Source organism: Telmatherina bonti (genome assembly GCF_933228915.1).
Source record: "Telmatherina bonti genome assembly, chromosome: 5".
NCBI lineage: Eukaryota > Metazoa > Chordata > Actinopteri > Atheriniformes > Telmatherinidae > Telmatherina > Telmatherina bonti.
The window spans coordinates 23,908,066-23,926,594 of NC_136623.1; the positions used below are offsets into that span (position 1 = coordinate 23,908,066).

Genomic DNA, 18,529 nt, shown 5'->3' on the forward strand with positions numbered 1-18,529 from the left:
GCAACGCCCCCTTTACATGTAGCCAATAAGAGTGAAGAAATGTACAAGAAGTAGAAAAATTAATACCAGTTTCTCAGCATTCAGTTCTTATAAGGTTTTGCAATGCCTGATGTGGAAATGTAAATAACAGATAAATGTGTTTCAAAGTAATAGCCTTTTTTCTTTAGAATAAATAAATAAAATTTCATATGTATATCCATATATATATATATATATATATATATATATATATATATATATATATATATATATATATATATATATATATATATATATATATATATATATATATATATATATATATATGGATATGTATATATATGGATATATATATATATATATATATATATATATATATATATATATATATATATATATATATATATATATATATATATATATATATATATATATGAACAGTGCAAAAGGTGCTGTGTAGAACATTTTCAACATGTCTGCAAATAGTGAGTCATAGCTTAAGCGAAATCAATGTAAACTTTATTTTTTTCCACATAAAGATTGAATGAAAACATTTCCTGTCAGAAGATGTTACGGTTAAACAGACAGAAACTAGAAGCCACTGTTTGTACAAATAAGGGTGGATGTGCATGCTGCGTGTGTGTGTGTGTGTGTGTGTGTGTGTGTGTGTGTGTGTGGTGATTTGTGTGTGTGAGAGAGAGAAAGAGAGTGTGGTCATGTGTGTCTTACTGAACTTCGATGTTTCAAGTTTTTTGTTTGTAAAGGTTTTATATATATTAAAAATGCTGTTGTATGAAGAATGCTTAATAAATAAAGTTGATTTTATTTGATTGTCTTCCCCTGTAATTTTCCTCTGGGATAAATAAATCATATTTCATTGTATTTCAAATGCTTGAATTACTCACTCAATTGCATGTACTTTGCAGGAGGCTGTGATTGACATTTTCTCAGTCTCCTTCACTAACTAGGACACTTGCATGCTTCAGTGTAGAGCACAGGTTTGTTTCTTAGCCAGTCATCTAAGTTTTCAGCAAATTGCCCCCTCAAATTAAGTCAAACTACACAAATATGTTCTGTAATATGAATCTGGTAAAGAAAAAAAAGGCCAACCCCAAACACACACATGTGCAAGTCCGGAGAGGAAGTTACAATAGTGTAAGATGTACATTATCAGCACATTGAGTGTTCCATTTAATCATAAGCATTACAAGAACTTGCTTTTAGTCACCTTAAAAACTCACACCAGTATATGACTTCTAAATTAAATTTTCACAACTCAAGTGATAGCTAAACCCACTCACACATCACACACACTAAACAAGGAACCAGAACAAAACTCATTTGTTTTAAGATTTTAATGCTAGATTTTTTTTAGAAATGTATCAAACATTAATTCAGTGTGAGGATGATACTATTTACTGTCAGACGTACTATAATAGTGTTCATAGTATTCATACAGTATGGAATGAGAGTGATTAGGAAACATAAGCATGTTTGTGTGACAGATTATTGGTAAGCAATGGTCTGGTCGATCCAGCTGCGCAGGTAGGACACACGGGCATACACGGCAGGGGTGCGCACATTGCAGTTGGAGGTACCCCAAGAAACAATACCCACAAGGAACCACACACCACTTTGCTCACAAACAAGAGGACCGCCGGAGTCACCCTTAAATGAGAAAAATCACTTTTAGATATGAAGACTGACGACTGCATCGAGATCTTGCTTTTACTATAGATGTATTATGTTAACACAGTGCTCTGAGGAGCTTTGTGCAGAATATCTCCTTATGCTTATTCATTTCTGGACATCATTTTTAGGCATTAAATATAATGTTACCTGGCAGGAGGACACTCCAGAAGCACCAGCACAGATCATGGCATCAGTGATTCTGTTATAACCCCAGTAACTCTTGCACTGGTCTGGACTGAGCAGAGGCAGGGCAGTCTGCTGGAGATAACGAGGGCTCGCTGTAAACAGAGGACAGATGGAGATGAGTGAGATACGTGTGTGTGTGTTTATCAAATTGATCTTTGTAGTGTGTGCTCATGCATATATACACCAATGCCTTTATGGATATTTAGCATGACACATGGAGCTTCTGACTTACAGGTTTGTCCGGTCCTACCCCAACCAGTGGTGACACATTTGGTTCCAGAGGGGATGCTAGTGCTGGAAGTGGCCAGGCAAACTGGAGACACACGGGATGTCATTTGTGCAGGGGAGGACAGCTTCAGAAGTGTGATGTCATTGTTAAAGGTGTTGGAGTTGTAGTAAGGGTGTGTGATCGCCTGGATGGAGAGATAAGGGTAAACTAAATGAGAATACAAGGTGATTTTATAACAATACACAAAAGAGCTTGCATCTTCATGATGTAACTTTTGGGTTTTGTTCAGTCTTTCCTTACCTTTGCAATATTCTTGACCTGAATTGGCTCGCTATTGTAATGACGATCATGCTCTCCCAGGATAACACGGTGGCTTCTTGGACTAGAAAAGATAAATATTGTTTGCGCAGTTAGGACTACTTCCCATTTGTCCATTTTTATGTCGTGTGGCACATCAAGTTACTTACGACACACGGCAGTGAGCGGCAGTTACCACCCAGTACTCACTGATCAAGGATCCCCCACAGAAGTGAAATCCTGTGCCATCCTTAGATTAGAAGAAAACATTTTCTAAACCACATACTTTGTCTGACTCCGTTACCTGTTTTGTGATTGAAACAACACTACAGTCGATGCAGAGTGAATGACTCACCTGAAGTGAAACCTGCCAAGGCCAGGACCCGGACACAGCATTCTCTCCATTTACAATCTTGTTGTATCCGCTTACCTGGGGTTTAATGGTAGGCACTCCACACCCTAAGGCCCAATGCAGAACAAAACAGATTGCTGATACATTAAAACTTAAAACCCTTCATTTCTACCAATTCTTCATTGTTTGCACAGATGAACGTGTTGCATGAAGATAAATCCCCAATCACTCACCCAGTGTAGAGGCCACAAGAGCAAAACAGCCAAAGAGCAAGAACATAACTGTTACTTGGTCGTGATTCACGCCCCTGTGTCTCATCTATGCGCAATTCTCTCTTTTTATGGTTTTGGTTCAAATGTTTGACCTTGAATTCTGTGTGTGGCTCAGCACACACCCCATCACCTGGCCCACCAGTCCCAGTTTGGGAAGGGAACACCTGGTGACAAGTAAGGTTTCTCAGACAATTTCAAACTAAACTATTTCTACAAACAAACAAACAAAACTGCAACATGTGTCACGTTTTTTGTTTTTTTTTTCTGTAAACACTGTACTTGCATCACATTTAGGAAATTAAGCTTGTATCTGTGTTTCAAACTTGTTTAAAACTAAGAGACAAGACTGTGTTCTGTGGATGAACCCTTTGCACCATGAACCCTTCACTCTAACAGATATATTTACATCTGCGCTTTTACTTACAAATTTATCTGGAAGATCAAATTCATTCAAATTAACATACCGGAAGGAGATATAGATATGCATCTATGTGGTGAGTTCACAGGAACATTGTTAGCTGCATGTTTCAGGAAGTGCAATCTGAGTCACACAATGTGCACACTTTTTTGAGTCACTAATGACAACTCTCTGAATTCTTGTCACACAATGATATGAAGAACTATAAATGAAAAGAGTCATAGTAAACTTCAGAAAGCAATAGGTGATCTTTATTGATTTGATAATTGGCAAATTAAAACTTTTTATTAAAGACGTTCTGTCAATCACAGGTAGTCATATGTGGCTTAGATTTGTTAATCTTAACACAACACTGGAGCAGAGATTAATCTGTATTTGAATGGATTGTCTTCTTGGTAAAAGGATAGCAATTAGACAATAAATATGTCAACGTTTATTTGGGTTACATGTGTGATGCAGGAGATAAAGATGCATTCAGTCGACCTCCTCGATAGTTGGGCCAGAAGAGGAGCCAGCTCCAGCTCCACCTGGGAAACCACCGGGCATTCCTCCTGGCATTCCTCCTGGCATACCCCCCTGGTATAGCTTGGAGATAATAGGGTTGCACACCTTCTCTAGTTCCTTCTGCTGGTGTTCATATTCATCTTTCTCTGCCATCTGGTCAAAAGAAAGAGCACATATTTCATTGCAACAGAGCATTATGAAATTTTTTGCTCATAAAAACAAAATAAGAAGGAAGTGTGAAATTTGCTTCCTGTTACACACAAGCTGTAAGCTTCTGCCTTCTCAGTTTCAGCCAAAAGAACCTGACTGCTAGGAAATTCAGATCATCAGAGTTTTTTTTTTTTTTACCTGGTTCTTGTCTAACCAGGCAATGACTTCATTACACTTGTCCACGATGGTCTTTTTGTCCTCAGGGCTGATCTTTTCTTGCAGCTTCTCATCCTCCACTGTGCTCTTCATATTGAAAGCCAGAGACTCAAGGGAATTCTTGGCTGTGATTTTGTCTCTCTGGGCCTCATCCTCAGACCTGAACTGCTCTGCCTCCTGCACCATGCGCTCAATGTCCTCCTTACTCAGACGCCCTGCAAAGGAATACGAAGTTTTATTTATTTACCCTTTTTGTTATGTAGCATATTTGACCAGTTTTTATTCTCCATGACCTATGCAATGCTTTAACTATGACTGCACCTTTGTCATTGGTAATGGTGATTTTGTTCTCTTTCCCGGTGCTTTTGTCCACTGCAGACACGTTGAGGATGCCATTGGCATCGATGTCAAAGGTCACTTCAATCTGAGGGACTCCTCGAGGAGCAGGTGGAATTCCAGTCAGATCAAACTTGCCCAGGATATTATTATCCTTGGTCATGGCTCTCTCGCCTTCATAGACCTTTACACAATATTCAAATCAGAATGTAATACATCAGTGAACATTTTCTGTGTGCAGGAGTGGTTGTGTGAACTGTTCCTTGTTAGTTGCCCTACCTGAATGAGCACACCAGGTTGGTTGTCTGAGTAGGTGGTAAAGGTTTGTGTTTGTTTGGTAGGGATGGTAGTGTTCCTTTTGATAAGGACAGTCATCACCCCTCCAGCTGTCTCAATTCCCAGGGACAGGGGCGTGACATCCAACAGGAGCAGGTCTTGTACGTTCTCAGACTTATCACCAGCCAGGATGGCTGCCTGCACAGCTGTAAAGTTTCCAAAGGATGACCTTGATTGACTAAAAGATTTATATAAAACATTTCATAATTCAGCACAATTTTTAAGAACAGATGTAATGCTGAGTACAGTCGTAACCTACCGGCACCGTAGGCCACAGCCTCATCAGGGTTGATGCTCTTATTTAAGTCACGGCCATTGAAGAAGTCTTGCAGTAGTTTTTGAATCTTAGGGATACGCGTGGAGCCACCCACAAGGACAATATCATGGATCTGGCTTTTGTCCATCTTAGCATCCCTTAAGGCCTTCTCCACAGGCTCAAGGGTTCCACGGAACAGGTCTGCATTGAGCTCCTCAAAACGGGCCCTAGTGATAGAGGTGTAGAAGTCTGTGCCTTCATAGAGGGAGTCAATCTCAATGCTGGCCTGAGTGCTGCTGGAGAGGGTGCGCTTGGCACGCTCGCATGCTGTGCGCAGACGACGCACGGCTCTTTTGTTGTTGACAATTTCCTTTTTGAATTTGCGCTTGAACTCTGCAATAAAGTGGTTGACCATACGATTGTCAAAGTCTTCACCACCCAAGTGTGTGTCCCCTGCTGTGGCCTTGACCTCAAAGATGCCATCTTCAATGGTCAGGATTGACACATCAAAAGTACCACCGCCAAGGTCAAAGATGAGAACATTACGCTCACCGCCAACCTAAAGTAAGTGAAAGGAGTTACTAGGAGGAACATAGAAAGGCGTAAGGTGTACGCTGGAGTGGTTGGAACTTAAGTTACCTTTTTATCCAGTCCATAAGCGATGGCTGCAGCAGTGGGCTCGTTGATGATACGCAGCACATTGAGCCCAGAGATGGTTCCAGCATCTTTGGTGGCTTGACGCTGGGAGTCGTTGAAGTAAGCAGGAACTGTGACGACGGCATTGTTCACAGGCTGGAATGATAATAAGACTTTAAATTAATGACTAACATTTCTCTCAGTATTTCACACATAAAAACAATTGGGAACCGACAGTAAAATGTTAAAGTTTGCTTTGTTTCTTCTTCTAAAGGAATCAGGCATTGTCTAGATTTATTGTGATTTACCTTGCCAAGATAAGCCTCTGAGATCTCCTTCATTTTGGTAAGAACCATTGATGATATCTCCTCAGGGAAGAAAGTCTTGATTTCACCCTTGTATTCAACCTCCACTTTGGGTTTGGAGGAGTCATTCACAACCTTGAAGGGCCAGTGTTTCATGTCAGATTGCACCACAGGATCATCAAACTTGCGGCCAATCAGTCGCTTAGCATCTTCATAAAATTTAACAGAAAAAAAACAAGCTACAGTGAGCAATACGTGAGGTTCGCAGTGTATGCACAGGTTGACTTACAGTAATGTATGTTCTTTCAAAGGGCCAGATGTTGTAATGTTTGAAGTTGTTAAATACTAACCATTCAAATGACACTTTAAATGGGAAAATTAATATTGCAAGTGAAATATAAAATTCCAGGAAGAAACTGTTGCTATGTAATGAAAAAATATTTCATTTAATTAACTGTTTTAATTAAGCTGTAACAACTTAGTTTCAGTAGAATTTAAATATTTACAATAAGTGTGCATCTACTGTTTGGTTTAACATCTCAAACAAGTGCAAGTTGTTTTGTTGCCTGTTTATAATTGTGCTGTTTTGTCGTTTTTACCAAATACAGTGTTGGCTGGGTTCATTGCCACTTGGTTCTTGGCAGCATCTCCAATAAGTCTCTCTGTGTCAGTGAAGGCCACATAACTGGGAGTGGTCCTGTTTCCTTGGTCATTGGCAATGATCTCCACTTTGCCATGTTGGAAGATTCCCACACAGGAATATGTGGTCCCCAGATCAATACCTACTGCTGGTCCTTTAGACATCTTGAAGAAATAAAAAAAACATGTTTAGTCATGGCACTTTTTATTTTAGAGTGTAATCCCAGATTAGTGCATTCATGCTGAAGACCAAATGCAGTGTCACACAGCACTTAATTCTTTGTCTACATTAATTCTGTCCTGTCTTAGCAGCAAAACACAAAAGAAGCTAAGTCAGGCTTTTCAAATGTGATTTACTGATCCTTCAATAATGATCAAGGCATCTATTTTCCAACAGCTGACTCCAAACAGCATGCGGTTGCTATAATAAGCATCAGGGTGTCTTCCCACCACTGAATAGTAGGTGGTTAGACATTTGAGGATACGCTGTCAAAGACTCATCTGCAAAACCTTCTTGGTCTTATTTCAAATAAATGTTTTAAATAATGACACTCACAATATTGAGCTTTAATATTCTGTATTATATGTAACTCGTGAAGAAATTAAACAAAAGCCTCTTCCTCCTCATGAGGGAATGCTAAACAGGCAGAGGCTGGAGATGACTTTTTATTTGTAGGGATAGTGAATATCAAAAACACAGTGCACAGAAATATTCCTCTGTGATAAAAGGCTCAAACTTGACTCTACTAAATTTAGTCAGTTGAATGTTTTTCTTTTTCATAAACTCTGCTGGACGATTCTTATGTTTTTTACAACTGCAGCAGATACTGAATCATCGCTTGTTATGCAGTTGTGTAAGAGAGCAGAAAATGCTGACACGGTGCTTCTGTCTGCTGGTTTTTACATGGAAATTAACGAGCAAAGCCAGATTTTTGTTTGTCAGGGTTGTTTATCTGTGTTTGTTTTCCCTTTTGCCTGCTTCTGTTTCTCATGCTGTTTGACAAAAATAAAAACAAAAAAACCATGCAAGATTTACTCTGGGAACTTTTGACTTTTTAGTTCAAATTTCAGAGCAGTAAGCAAGCCACGGACTGTGCAGCCAGGCCAGAGTGCAGTGCTTTTTTCATATAAGCAGTTACCTTGTGGAGTTAAGACGTTCAAAAGAGTTTACAGAATGAAAATGATGCTTTGTTTCACCCAGCACTCAGCCGTCTGAGCTCCTCTCCAGCACTTCCCTCTCCTGGCAGGCGGACTAAGAGGGCGAGTGTCTCTGCTTACCCGTGTATATAGCCCTCTGTGTGGGGAAAGCCAATCAGAGTGTCAGGTGACTCCACCAAGGAAAGTTCTGGACCCATGTATCTGCTAACTCGATGGATCTCCTTGAATGAAAGGTTGCTATTCTTATCTGTGTAGCTTTTTACTAGTTGAAAAGATCAAGCCAAAAAAATATCATGAAAATATTTCCTTCAGCCCCCCAAAAACTACTTTTTAACATGGATAATGTTAGTCACATGCTTTATTACTCGTGCTGTAAAGTCACTGAATGGTACACAGTGTTTGCAAATTAAGTTTTTTTTCCTTAATGTTTACAGCCAGTGTCTACTACTCTCAGCTATTAGATGCACAAAACAGATAACTTGTGATATTAATTCCCTTCAGAGGTGCAAACTGTGAGCAGTGGTTTGCTTTGTGATTTCCTCTCCATGCATAAATATATTTACCCTTTCCCTTTGGACATAATCCATGTTGTGGCTGTTGCAAAAATGCTCCCGGGGGAGGGGGTTTTCTGTAGTTACAATGGTTACAAACTTTTAGTATTTCTGAAAAATAAATTTACAATTAAGTTTTATTTCCTTGACGCACCGGTTAATAATAAACAAAAAAAAACAAAAAAACAACACATATTGAAAACATGAGCAAAAGCACAGCCATCTGAGTGAAACCTGTTAATTTTGTAAGATCTAAAATAATAAACATGAATATTCAAAACACCACAGCATGTATGATCAGAATGAGCTTTATTGAGGCACAAGCTCTTTAAATGATGAATACTGAATTTCATTCACTTTTGAAACACAGTCGTGCTGTACTCTCCTGTTACTGGATGTCCTCTCCGCCAGAGCTCTTCTATTCTTGTACCACAGGCCTCTCTGACCCTCTGCCATCTGGCAATAAATATAACTGCAGTTTGCTACAACACCTGTTGCGACAGACCACGTCTGCACACTGCTCGCATTTGAATATTGCATAACTCACCAGAAAGACGGGAGCAAAGCTCCAAATGAGGTAATAGAAAAGGTTCAGCTTTAGATTTTCTTTTTCAAAACTGGTCAAGAAAGCAAATAAAATAAAGCTGTCGTTGGTCAGCTTTCGTTACAATAAATACTGTACAATAATGATAAGCAACAATAGTTTGTCACTTTTAAGGTAAGCAGCCATCGTACATCCAAGTATTTTCCTCAGAAACAAAAGTAAATGTAACAGTTTGTGCCATCTAAACTACACATATGAAGGAATTTCCTTTGTCATCTAAAGTTTTTTGCAGTATTTGCATAACAGCAACTATTTTAAAACAAATAAACTACACAATTGATAAAAAAAGTCTTCCTGTTTGCTCCTGTTTGCTCTGCAGTACCCACTCATATAATCCCATGCACAACTCTTGCAGTAGTTGTAGAAATGGTGCTCTGCCTTCTTCAGCGTGCTGTTCAGGTCCAATCTTCCCTGAAGGCTGTGCAAAAGTCACTGGTTTAAGCAGTGCATTATACAGACGAGCAAATACATAAATATTTTTCATGCAACATGTACAAACACCTGCTGGTAAAGTGGATGAGCTGGACACCATCTCGACACCGCAGCAGAAACTCTCTGTTTTCCAACAGGATGGCTGCACAGATGAAGAGCTCAAAGGTGAAGTCAGTGTTGAAGGCCTGCAGCTCTGACTCCAAGTTGTCCTCTGGAAGCATCACAAAGCCATGATGTATCTCTGTGAAACACTGTAAAGAAGTAACTTTCACCCAAGTTTCACCTGTGCAGTATTTTTGTGCCAATCTTTCCCGATATCGGGCGCGGTCGACTTGCTGCGAGATGAGCTCCAGGTGATCACAGCTAAGGATCTCAAACAAACGTAGTGCATCACTGTGTTCAAACTCCCTTTGGAAACCCAGCAGTAGCCACCTTAAAACATGTTGGCAAACATAAAAACAAGTGAATAAACGTCTATAAAACCTTAAAAAGTAAATATAGACACTCAAGATCTACCTGTGGCAGAATGTGAAGCTTTCCATGGTGTCTTTGACCAAATGAGCGTAAAGTTGAGGGTCTAGTTCCTTCAGCAGGGCTGCTTCCAGCTCTGGAAGATGTTGAAAAATTATAATGATTTCATTTGTAAAGAAAAATTTGCATTTAGGTTTATTTTCAGAGTATTCAGGAGCCCTCTGAATCTGGTTTCAAGACAATATTCTTCCTTGTTCTTCTGCTTTTATCTAAATGCTTGACCGACTATCATTTCTACCACTAGAGGCAGAAGAGCAACAGCTTCCCAGCACTTTCAATGGTTCATTAAAGCATTTATGTCCTGTCATCTATGGTGATTCAGTATATTAGTCTGAAACTACATTATGTTTGATACCTCCAGTTACTTTAGTTGCATGTGTATTCTGCTTCATAAATCAGCAAATAAAAAACTCATATTCCACATTGAAATATAATATTTTTAAATAGGAAATGCAGAATATTAAGGTAGTTAACTGAGGACATCATGATAAAAATTGATAACAAAAAATTATGAACAACATTACAATTTGCTGGTGAAATGAAAGTCGTGCAAGACGTGACTTTCATTTAAAGACCAACATCACAGTATCAGCACAAACTAGTCATTCTGCATTAAAAGTTTGGAAACTAGTCCAGACTTTCAAATAATTATATTGATTTGTTAATGAGGTAAAACTTAAACAAGGGTCTTTTTCAAATGGCTTTACTGTCAGGGCAAGTTTCTGCTGGAAATAGTGCAGCACATTTATTGCACTCAAGTTATCCTTTATATTCTCACCTATTTTCCTGTGGAGGCCATCAGCTCTGAAATCCCTCGAAAATTTCTCCATGTAGCAGGAAAAACTCCAGAAAGTGTCGACCTCAGAGTCAAGAACCTCTAGGAAGCGGCTGCACAGGTCATTCATTCCCTGGGCATAACTAACCTCTGGGGCATCAACGAAACAAACGCTGAACAACAGAAAGCCTAAACAATAACATTCTCTAAAACTGTCTGATTTAGTTAATAGATTGGGAGATGGACTGATTCTGGACATTCACCTGGATGGAAAGCAGCATAAGTGATGAGGATGTCTCTCAGCACCAACAGATTGCCTAAACCTTCGTTTCTGTGGACACACATGAATGATTAGTCATATATAAGTAAGCAGAATCAGTAAATGTTCTATGCATGTTTAGCACTGTTATTAAGCTTATTAAGACATTTAAAAGAGCAGGCGCAAAAAGAATTTTTTTTTTTTTTTTTCCAATCTGCAGACACACACAGTGGCAAAGCAAAACCAGACCTCTGATGAGTGTTCTCATTTTATCAGAAATAAGAGTCACAGATCTCGTTTTACATCACTATGCCATGAGATGCTTTTACAACTTCTACCTGTATCCATTAACTTGAATTCACTGCTTATAACCAACTGATGGTGGAGCTTACTGGTAGTAGCTAAGATCTCTGTTGGTTCTGGGCACATCCTTATCAATGATTCGTATGGCTTCTTGAAGCTCCTCCTGGTCAAATGTGACCCGTTCAAATAATATCTGGAAACACAGGGAAATACAGAAAGTCACTATCAGCAGATATTCCCTCATTTAGTGTTTGGATGACTGTGGTGAAGACATTGTTTAACACATTGTTGGTGTTAAGCAGGACTGAGGTCTTGTAACTATTAAGGTCACAACATTTAATTCACTAAATTTGTACAACATTAAACAGCAATGACCACTACTGCTGCTTAGATGGAGGTACTGTCATACTGGATGACACCACTTCAGTTACTCATGTTACTCACAATTTATAGTTTCACAGTGATTCTTCATTGTAAGGGAGCAAGTGGACTAAAATTGTTACATTTTTTTCTTTTTGGACACATCAGAACCACAAGTTCCCTTCACTTTAGTTCACAAGGTTTCAGCCTTTCCCTTTAGTTTGTCACCTGCCTGAATATCTAACTGCTATGTTTTGTAGAGCTTCATACTCTTATCTTTCATGGGGTCCATTTATTTATTTGACTGTAGGTCACTGAGTTTATTTTTTTTTATTGATGTTCAATAGAAATTGCATGGTAATGAAAATGCAGTGGTTGCACATATTTTGCTGGGTATTGTAAAAGAAATGTACAGGCCTTTCAGCTGCTGGTAAGAATGCATACTTTTTAGACAGAAGTGATTACATTTACACTTCAGACACCACAAAGAGGTCAAATAACGGCAGAGTAAATAAACAAGAAGTTGCTCAACACAAAAAAGAGAAATAACCTACTGCAGTGTTTTCCTAAACAGCTGCATTTAACTGCTTCAGTGTGAAATAGACACTTATCCAGAAACAATGTAAAGGGTATTTATATTAGAACAAATAACATGAAACTTACTGTGAACAAATGGCAGATAGAATGGGATTTAAATGTATAGGTTATCAATATTACAAGCAATGTTTGACTTGTCTGACCTGTGCTTGCAGCTCCAAGAAAGCCAGCCTGTCCCTGACCTCCTCAGACTGGTCCTGCACCTGCTGCTGCACCTGTGTTTCCCTCTGGTCAAAGTACCTCACGGCTGAAAGCAACTCCACTTAAAGTAAAAAGAGAAAGTTGCTGAACATTTTAGGTTGGACCAGACAAGAAAGGAAAGGAAATGAAAGTCTTTGTCTGCTTGAGCCTTCACCGTCCGTGCCGTTGAGGTGGATCCGCACTGCTGAGGGAAGAAACTGCTGCCACTTTCTCTTCATGACCTGGTAGCGCACCAATAACTGCTCCTGCAGAAGAGAGCGCTCTGAAGCAGTTGAGCTACATGGGTACATCCCGAACAGGAAGCGCCACACCAGGCCTCGCTCACATGGAGACACACCACCTAAACAGGGATTGAAGAGCTTTTGGTCATTTAAAGGAGTCAGACTTTGAGGTTATGTGAGGTATTGCCCTACCGTCAAAACAATCATCACCAGACTGATGCCAAACTGAAACAATTAAGATTTTAGTGAAATTTCACACAGGGATATGAGGATGTATTGCTTTCTGTGGTCTGTAATCTGTGGACTCCCCTTACATAAAAGTGGAATGTGCATAAAGGTCAATGGGCCACAGAAAAAGAGGGTGAATTTCACATTCCTGCTAACAGACATGTGATGTTTTTATTCCACAGTGAACTCATCTAGATCGACTATCAATGTCCTGTGCCTTTGTCCTGATAAAACATAACCATTAAGAATACCTGATGGACACTCTTTTTTCATCCACAACGATAAAACCACATCTGAAATCTAAAGCTATGCTTATTACTTAGCTTCTCCAACTTTACTGAGAATGTTTTTGCCAAACTCTAAAATCTCACATGATTCCCCCCTCTTAGAAATCCCACCAGCTCTCTAAATGGTGTCTGTTATTTTATCACAGCAGTCACGCTGGAGTTTTTGCCCAGAGGAGTCTGATGTACAATGAAATGTCAGTATATATAAGAGAAGAGTGTGATTATGACTCAGCTTAAGTCCTGAAGCAATGCATCACTTGACTTAGTCAGGTCTACAGGGAAAATGGTCATAGTTCACTGTTACATCTGTTCAAGACCTTATTTAACTAAAAATGGATAAATATTATCCATTCTAGCTTATCTTAACAAAGAATACACTAAGTGAATTAAATAAAATGAATAACAACCAAAGTAAACAAATAACACACAGATGGCTGCTACAAGCTACTTCATTGCTTGTGTAGTTTTACCTAGAAAAGTGCATCATATTCTGTAAGATGAAGTATTTTTGGAATTTTTCAGCAAGTCTAAGAGAGATTTTATTTCAGTAACAAAGCAAAGGTCCTTAGTTTTTCATGACAACTTATTTTAGGAATATAACTCTGAGACGTGTTGGTGCCACTTCGCAAGAAAGGTATAATATCTATAACCTGATAAGTAACAAGTAGCTGAGATTTACAGAAGAAACAGTGGAATGTAGAGTAATATTTGCCTCCCAAGATTTAGGAGTATAAAGTTCAAGAACTTTAAGTTTAAGCACCAGCCTACATTTCATTACTAACTGGACAGCCAAATACTTCAACAAAGGCCACATTTATTTTAGCCCTGAAATCATGGTTGCAGATGCCAACTGCTTTCCATTTCCATCATGTCAATGCAGATAAACATTGACTGTTTGAAAACAGTTTCAAACATAAAATCTCATGGATAAGTAGGCTTTATATAGCTAAATCTATATCAATGGACTACTTAAAAGCTCTGTTTTACCTGTTGTGACATATCTTCACACTATTATGTTAAATAACTGAGAAACCCTGGGATATACTGTACAAGTTCTTAAATTATGCAGCTATTTAACAAATGACAGACTGTTTTTGAAGATGTGCATCCTCAGCCTGGACTCGTCGACCCTCCCCTCAGCGTCCATGACTCCGGGTAAGTTGAGGCGTGCAGCGGACAGAGCAGGGCAGCTCACTGCAGCGACTCTCCTGCCACAGCGCGTCTCTTCTCCCATCGCCTGCTGCGGTTTCCCGTTGTTGTTATTGAGATCCTCCATCAGTGCATGGCGCTTTCCCGTTCACACCCACACAGCTTCAGTTCACTTTACATTGAAGTTAAGTCGCACTTCTCTCTAGCTACTCCCTAAAATATGTCTCTCCCTATAACCCATCTCTCTTTGCGCACGAGAGAGCAGAAATCAGCCAATACTGACTTCTTTCTGCAGCGTCGAGACGTCGGGATCACCCCCCCCCAAAAAAAACACAATTTCAAGGCACCATTTCCAACTCTGTTGACTCACATTCAACTAGTTGGGAGTCATATGACTGCACCTTTAAGATCCCAGTTTGACCCACATTCCAGGTGGAGTCCCGGACTTTCAGACTCCAAAGTTCACAATGAAATTACAAAAATGTCTCACTGTCTCCATCTAGTGGCTTTTTATTAAAATATCAGGTTTGTCAACCAGCTTTAGCGACAAGAAATGGACTTTTCATGACCCCACGTGAGGTTCTTTAGTAGAAACAAGAAGATTCAGCGAAATGGTTTCATTGGTTAATTAGTACAACAGATATGCCGCACAGCTTTGTGGGTTTTCAGCACTTCTGTATGAGATTCTCTTTTAGTCACAAACAGCAGTGCAAAGTGCTTCGGGGGTTCATCTGCCCCCACGAAAACCCTCATGTAAACACTCATTTCAAGATCTCTGAGGATAATATGAAGTCTTAGCAAACAATAGACACGTGAGCTGCAGAGGAAAAGCTCTCTAAAATGTGCATTTTGTGTAACTGGCATGATCAAACTTGTATTTGAGTCAGACTGCTTACACTTTATGATATTTTGAGACAAAACATTGACCTGATCATCTTGAATAATTGCTAATGCACTAAAATTACTGAATGAAAATCTGAGGCTATGGAGCAGAGAAAAGTTGACTAAACTGCAGAACAAATGTGTTACTGGAAGCTCCTGCAAGCTTTGTATTTATTTATATATTTATCTGAAGTTTGAGCACACTTACCTGGAAGTTGCACCCTGCAAGGTTAAGTCTAACCACATCCTCCACACAAAACCAGTGTTGCTGAATTTATTTGAATGTTTATTATCTATTGTAGTAATTAGTATTTAACCTAATCATGTCCTCACATAATTACATCTTCACCATCTACATGGAAAACATTTGTTCCAAATAACATAGCTCATACTGTGCTGGACTAAATATAGCACATTAATATACATAAACAAAGTTACTAAAACTGCATAGTGATCTATTGGCTTTTTAAGGGTAGCGTGCAACTTAGACATCAGCCTTAAACTCAGTTTCATTCAAATTTTGCTCATATCTTTTGAACCTGAGAACAAGATGGCGCATTTCTTGTTTTGATGCTGATCTATCTTCATCGCATGTTTTAATATGTGTATAGGCATCGCTGAGACTGCATTTGTGGCAAAAATGTGTTACAAATAAGTGTTAAAAAGTTTTTTTTTAACTTGAGACTGTGTTGTTTTGAGAAGTGTAGATAACAGATTGTAATGCTCAAAAAATGTGTAAGTGTTGTACTTGGTCGACTGCTTAGTGGAGTGGCATGCATACTTCCTCAATGCAACCAGCTGGTGTCAGAGTCTGTGGCTCTTTCTTGCATAGCTGTTGGAGTTATATCTAAGAATAAAACACAGGATTCTGTAAGGTATGATTCTATAGCTCTTTATTCCTGCACAAGAAAGAGCATACACAAGATAGTTGGAACCTCTCAGTGAATGCCTTCAGTCTTCTGTAATATTGGTGTTTTCATCTTCCCCCTTTCAGCAGTAGTCACACTTTCCCATTGAATCTAATGGATACGTGTCCCGACTTCTTATTGTGCGTAGCCTACTTTGCTCGTAAGTGACCTTAACAAAAGCAACATTTTAACATATCTTTGCAGGCATAGATGTCTTTTGCTTATGATTTTTTTTCTGTTAGGCTGCACAATGTTGCATACAAGTAATTTCATTATGAGAAACTGTATGAAATAAATACACTGTTCTAAGTTGCTACAATAAAAGAGACTCAGAAAACCAAGGACACAGCCTGTGATCTCTGTTCTCTTGCAACCTGCTTCTGCCTCCATTTTTCTGTGCCAGGCATGCTGTGTGTGTCATAATACACAGTATGTACGTAAATGCAACAATACAACAAAGTTTAGAATAACAACTATTTTCTGATGTTTAATTTTCTGTTTTTTGCTTGGTTTTTTTTTTTTTTTTTTTTTTTTTTTTAAATTAAACTGATGCTGTATATAAAACTGCTCACCTGACAGTTTGAACTTTAAGCTGTCAATTAACAAGTTAGTATTTTAGTAAAATAACAGTTTTTCTTTTTTTCCAATACATTTAACAGCACACCTCCTGTGTATTAGCTCAGGTTGAAAATAAATGCTCTCCTTTAGGATTATTGTCCAAATTGTCATATGAAACTAAAAATAACACAAAACAGACGTTAAAAATGATGAGTAAAAGAAGAAATGGTTTATAAAACTGAGCTTAATAGTGGGAGTCATCCATCTGAAAACCATTTGAGCTCTAAGCAGAAGTTAGAAAAGCTGTTAACATGGTTCGCACCACTTTACATTTAGTATTTTAGTTATGGTAAAAGTATCGTGCACTCATCTGAGCTGAATGGGCCTCCTCGGATCAGATGAAACTGCGCGCTGAATTTAAGCATAAAAATAGTGAAAGCACAAAACTAAATTACTTTTTTTGATATATCGTAAAAGTTTGAAAAATATTTGATCAAATAGTGGATTTCTTTAATAAAAAAAAACAAACAAACCTCAGTAGATCGTCAATAAGTTTACTCACTTAGCTCTTGCTCATTTTGTGTTTATTGATTCTGCCTCTCTCCTAATTCAGTCCAGGCCCCCCAAAGGAAAAGTTAACAATAATAACCTTTAAAATCAATAAGAAAATGTGTCAATTTAAACAGTATTACAAAGTTAATTTACACTAGACAAAAGAAGTTGACGAGATTCTGCTGAGTAGTAAAACTATCTCGGCCTTGGTTGTATCAGTGTCCTGCATTGGCACCGGCTTATCATGACAGCAGAGAAGCTTTTGTTTTTCCAGAGCTGATGGAGGACAAGCAGAACGAACAACACATGAAGCATAATAATGTTACACTTTCCTGCTAATTTTATCAGTTCATGTGGAAAACTTATGGTGCCAGGTTCTAAATTTCCTTGTTACTTTAATTTCCATCCAAACCAAGAAATACACTTAATTCATTTTTAATGCCAACAATTTCATGATTTAATCTGACCATACTGTGTATTTATATATTCCACAACAATAATGTATAATTCAGATTCTATTTTATCTTTCTATATTTCTGAACATAAAATATGGTTGTGCAGTTTCTCTGCGGAATGAAAGAAAAAGTAAACAGATTACAAAGCCTTAAATGTGAGACAACAATCTAGATAAAAAACCCTAATTGGAGTATGAAACTCCATGAGATTCACAGAGTTTGTTATTTAACCAATAAAATAAAAAAAAAACATCTACAGTTCAGATCTGCCATTGAATCCTTGTATCCAGTATCTTGCCAGCAATAACGGCAGCTCCGCATTTCTGGTATTTGTTGGTATCAGTTCTGCACATCTGACGACAGAAATTTAAGCCCTGTCCTGCATACAGACATGCTACATCTCAGTGGTGCAAATAGTTTTCTTCACATGACTTACTTTCTTCGGGATTTTTACTGCATTAAAATCTAGTGAAGAGACACATGATTTGTGCTCAAGGTTTCTTTCTCCTGCTGTGTGGCACACTTTTAAGATTCGGCACACAGATAGTTTTTCCTTTGAAATTAGCTGGTATAAATCTGAATTCATATTTCATTCATACTGTCAAGCTGTTTTGGTCAGCAAATCATGATCGGTCCAAACCAGCACCATGCTTCACAGCCACTTGTAGGGATATGTTTAACCTGAAACACTTGTGTTTTATGTAAGTTTTTAATA

General features: G+C 38.4%; 3 protein-coding genes across 4 annotated transcripts; all 3 read right to left on the reverse strand.

Annotated features, from left to right (window-relative positions):
* Nucleotides 1-1,485: 1,485 nt before the first annotated feature.
* On the reverse strand, nt 1,486-3,014 carry LOC306756392 (chymotrypsin-like protease CTRL-1; the record flags this gene model as incomplete). The annotated part of the gene is made up of 7 exons (XM_079241121.1): nt 1,486-1,647; nt 1,819-1,949; nt 2,090-2,270; nt 2,387-2,468; nt 2,554-2,633; nt 2,739-2,842; nt 2,969-3,014. The coding sequence occupies 7 exons, from the start codon at nt 3,012-3,014 to the stop codon at nt 1,486-1,488; spliced, it is 786 nt and encodes a 261-aa protein (XP_079097247.1).
* A 640-nt stretch (nt 3,015-3,654) lies between these two features.
* Nucleotides 3,655-8,089, reverse strand: hsc70 (heat shock cognate 70). Its single transcript, XM_079240057.1, has 9 exons — nt 7,943-8,089; nt 6,764-6,968; nt 6,168-6,373; nt 5,863-6,015; nt 5,227-5,782; nt 4,911-5,113; nt 4,617-4,815; nt 4,278-4,510; nt 3,655-4,082 (listed from the first exon to the last, which is right to left on the reverse strand). The coding sequence occupies exons 2-9, from the start codon at nt 6,966-6,968 to the stop codon at nt 3,900-3,902; spliced, it is 1,938 nt and encodes a 645-aa protein (XP_079096183.1). The 5' UTR covers nt 7,943-8,089; the 3' UTR covers nt 3,655-3,899.
* LOC306755617 (TBC1 domain family member 15) lies at nt 8,083-14,807 on the reverse strand. Of its 2 annotated transcripts, XM_079240058.1 has the most exons (11): nt 14,400-14,807; nt 12,729-12,914; nt 12,517-12,635; nt 11,506-11,609; nt 11,118-11,185; nt 10,858-11,004; nt 10,065-10,155; nt 9,832-9,980; nt 9,618-9,759; nt 8,525-9,534; nt 8,083-8,097 (listed from the first exon to the last, which is right to left on the reverse strand). In XM_079240058.1, exons 1-10 carry the CDS (start codon nt 14,584-14,586, stop codon nt 9,366-9,368), a joined length of 1,362 nt encoding a protein of 453 aa, XP_079096184.1. In that variant the 5' UTR covers nt 14,587-14,807; the 3' UTR covers nt 8,083-8,097; nt 8,525-9,365. The 2 variants fall into 2 exon arrangements, with proteins under 2 accessions (XP_079096184.1, XP_079096185.1); XM_079240059.1 differs by lacking the exon at nt 8,083-8,097 and having other exon boundaries at nt 9,392-9,759.
* Between the last annotated feature and the right edge of the window lie 3,722 nt (nt 14,808-18,529).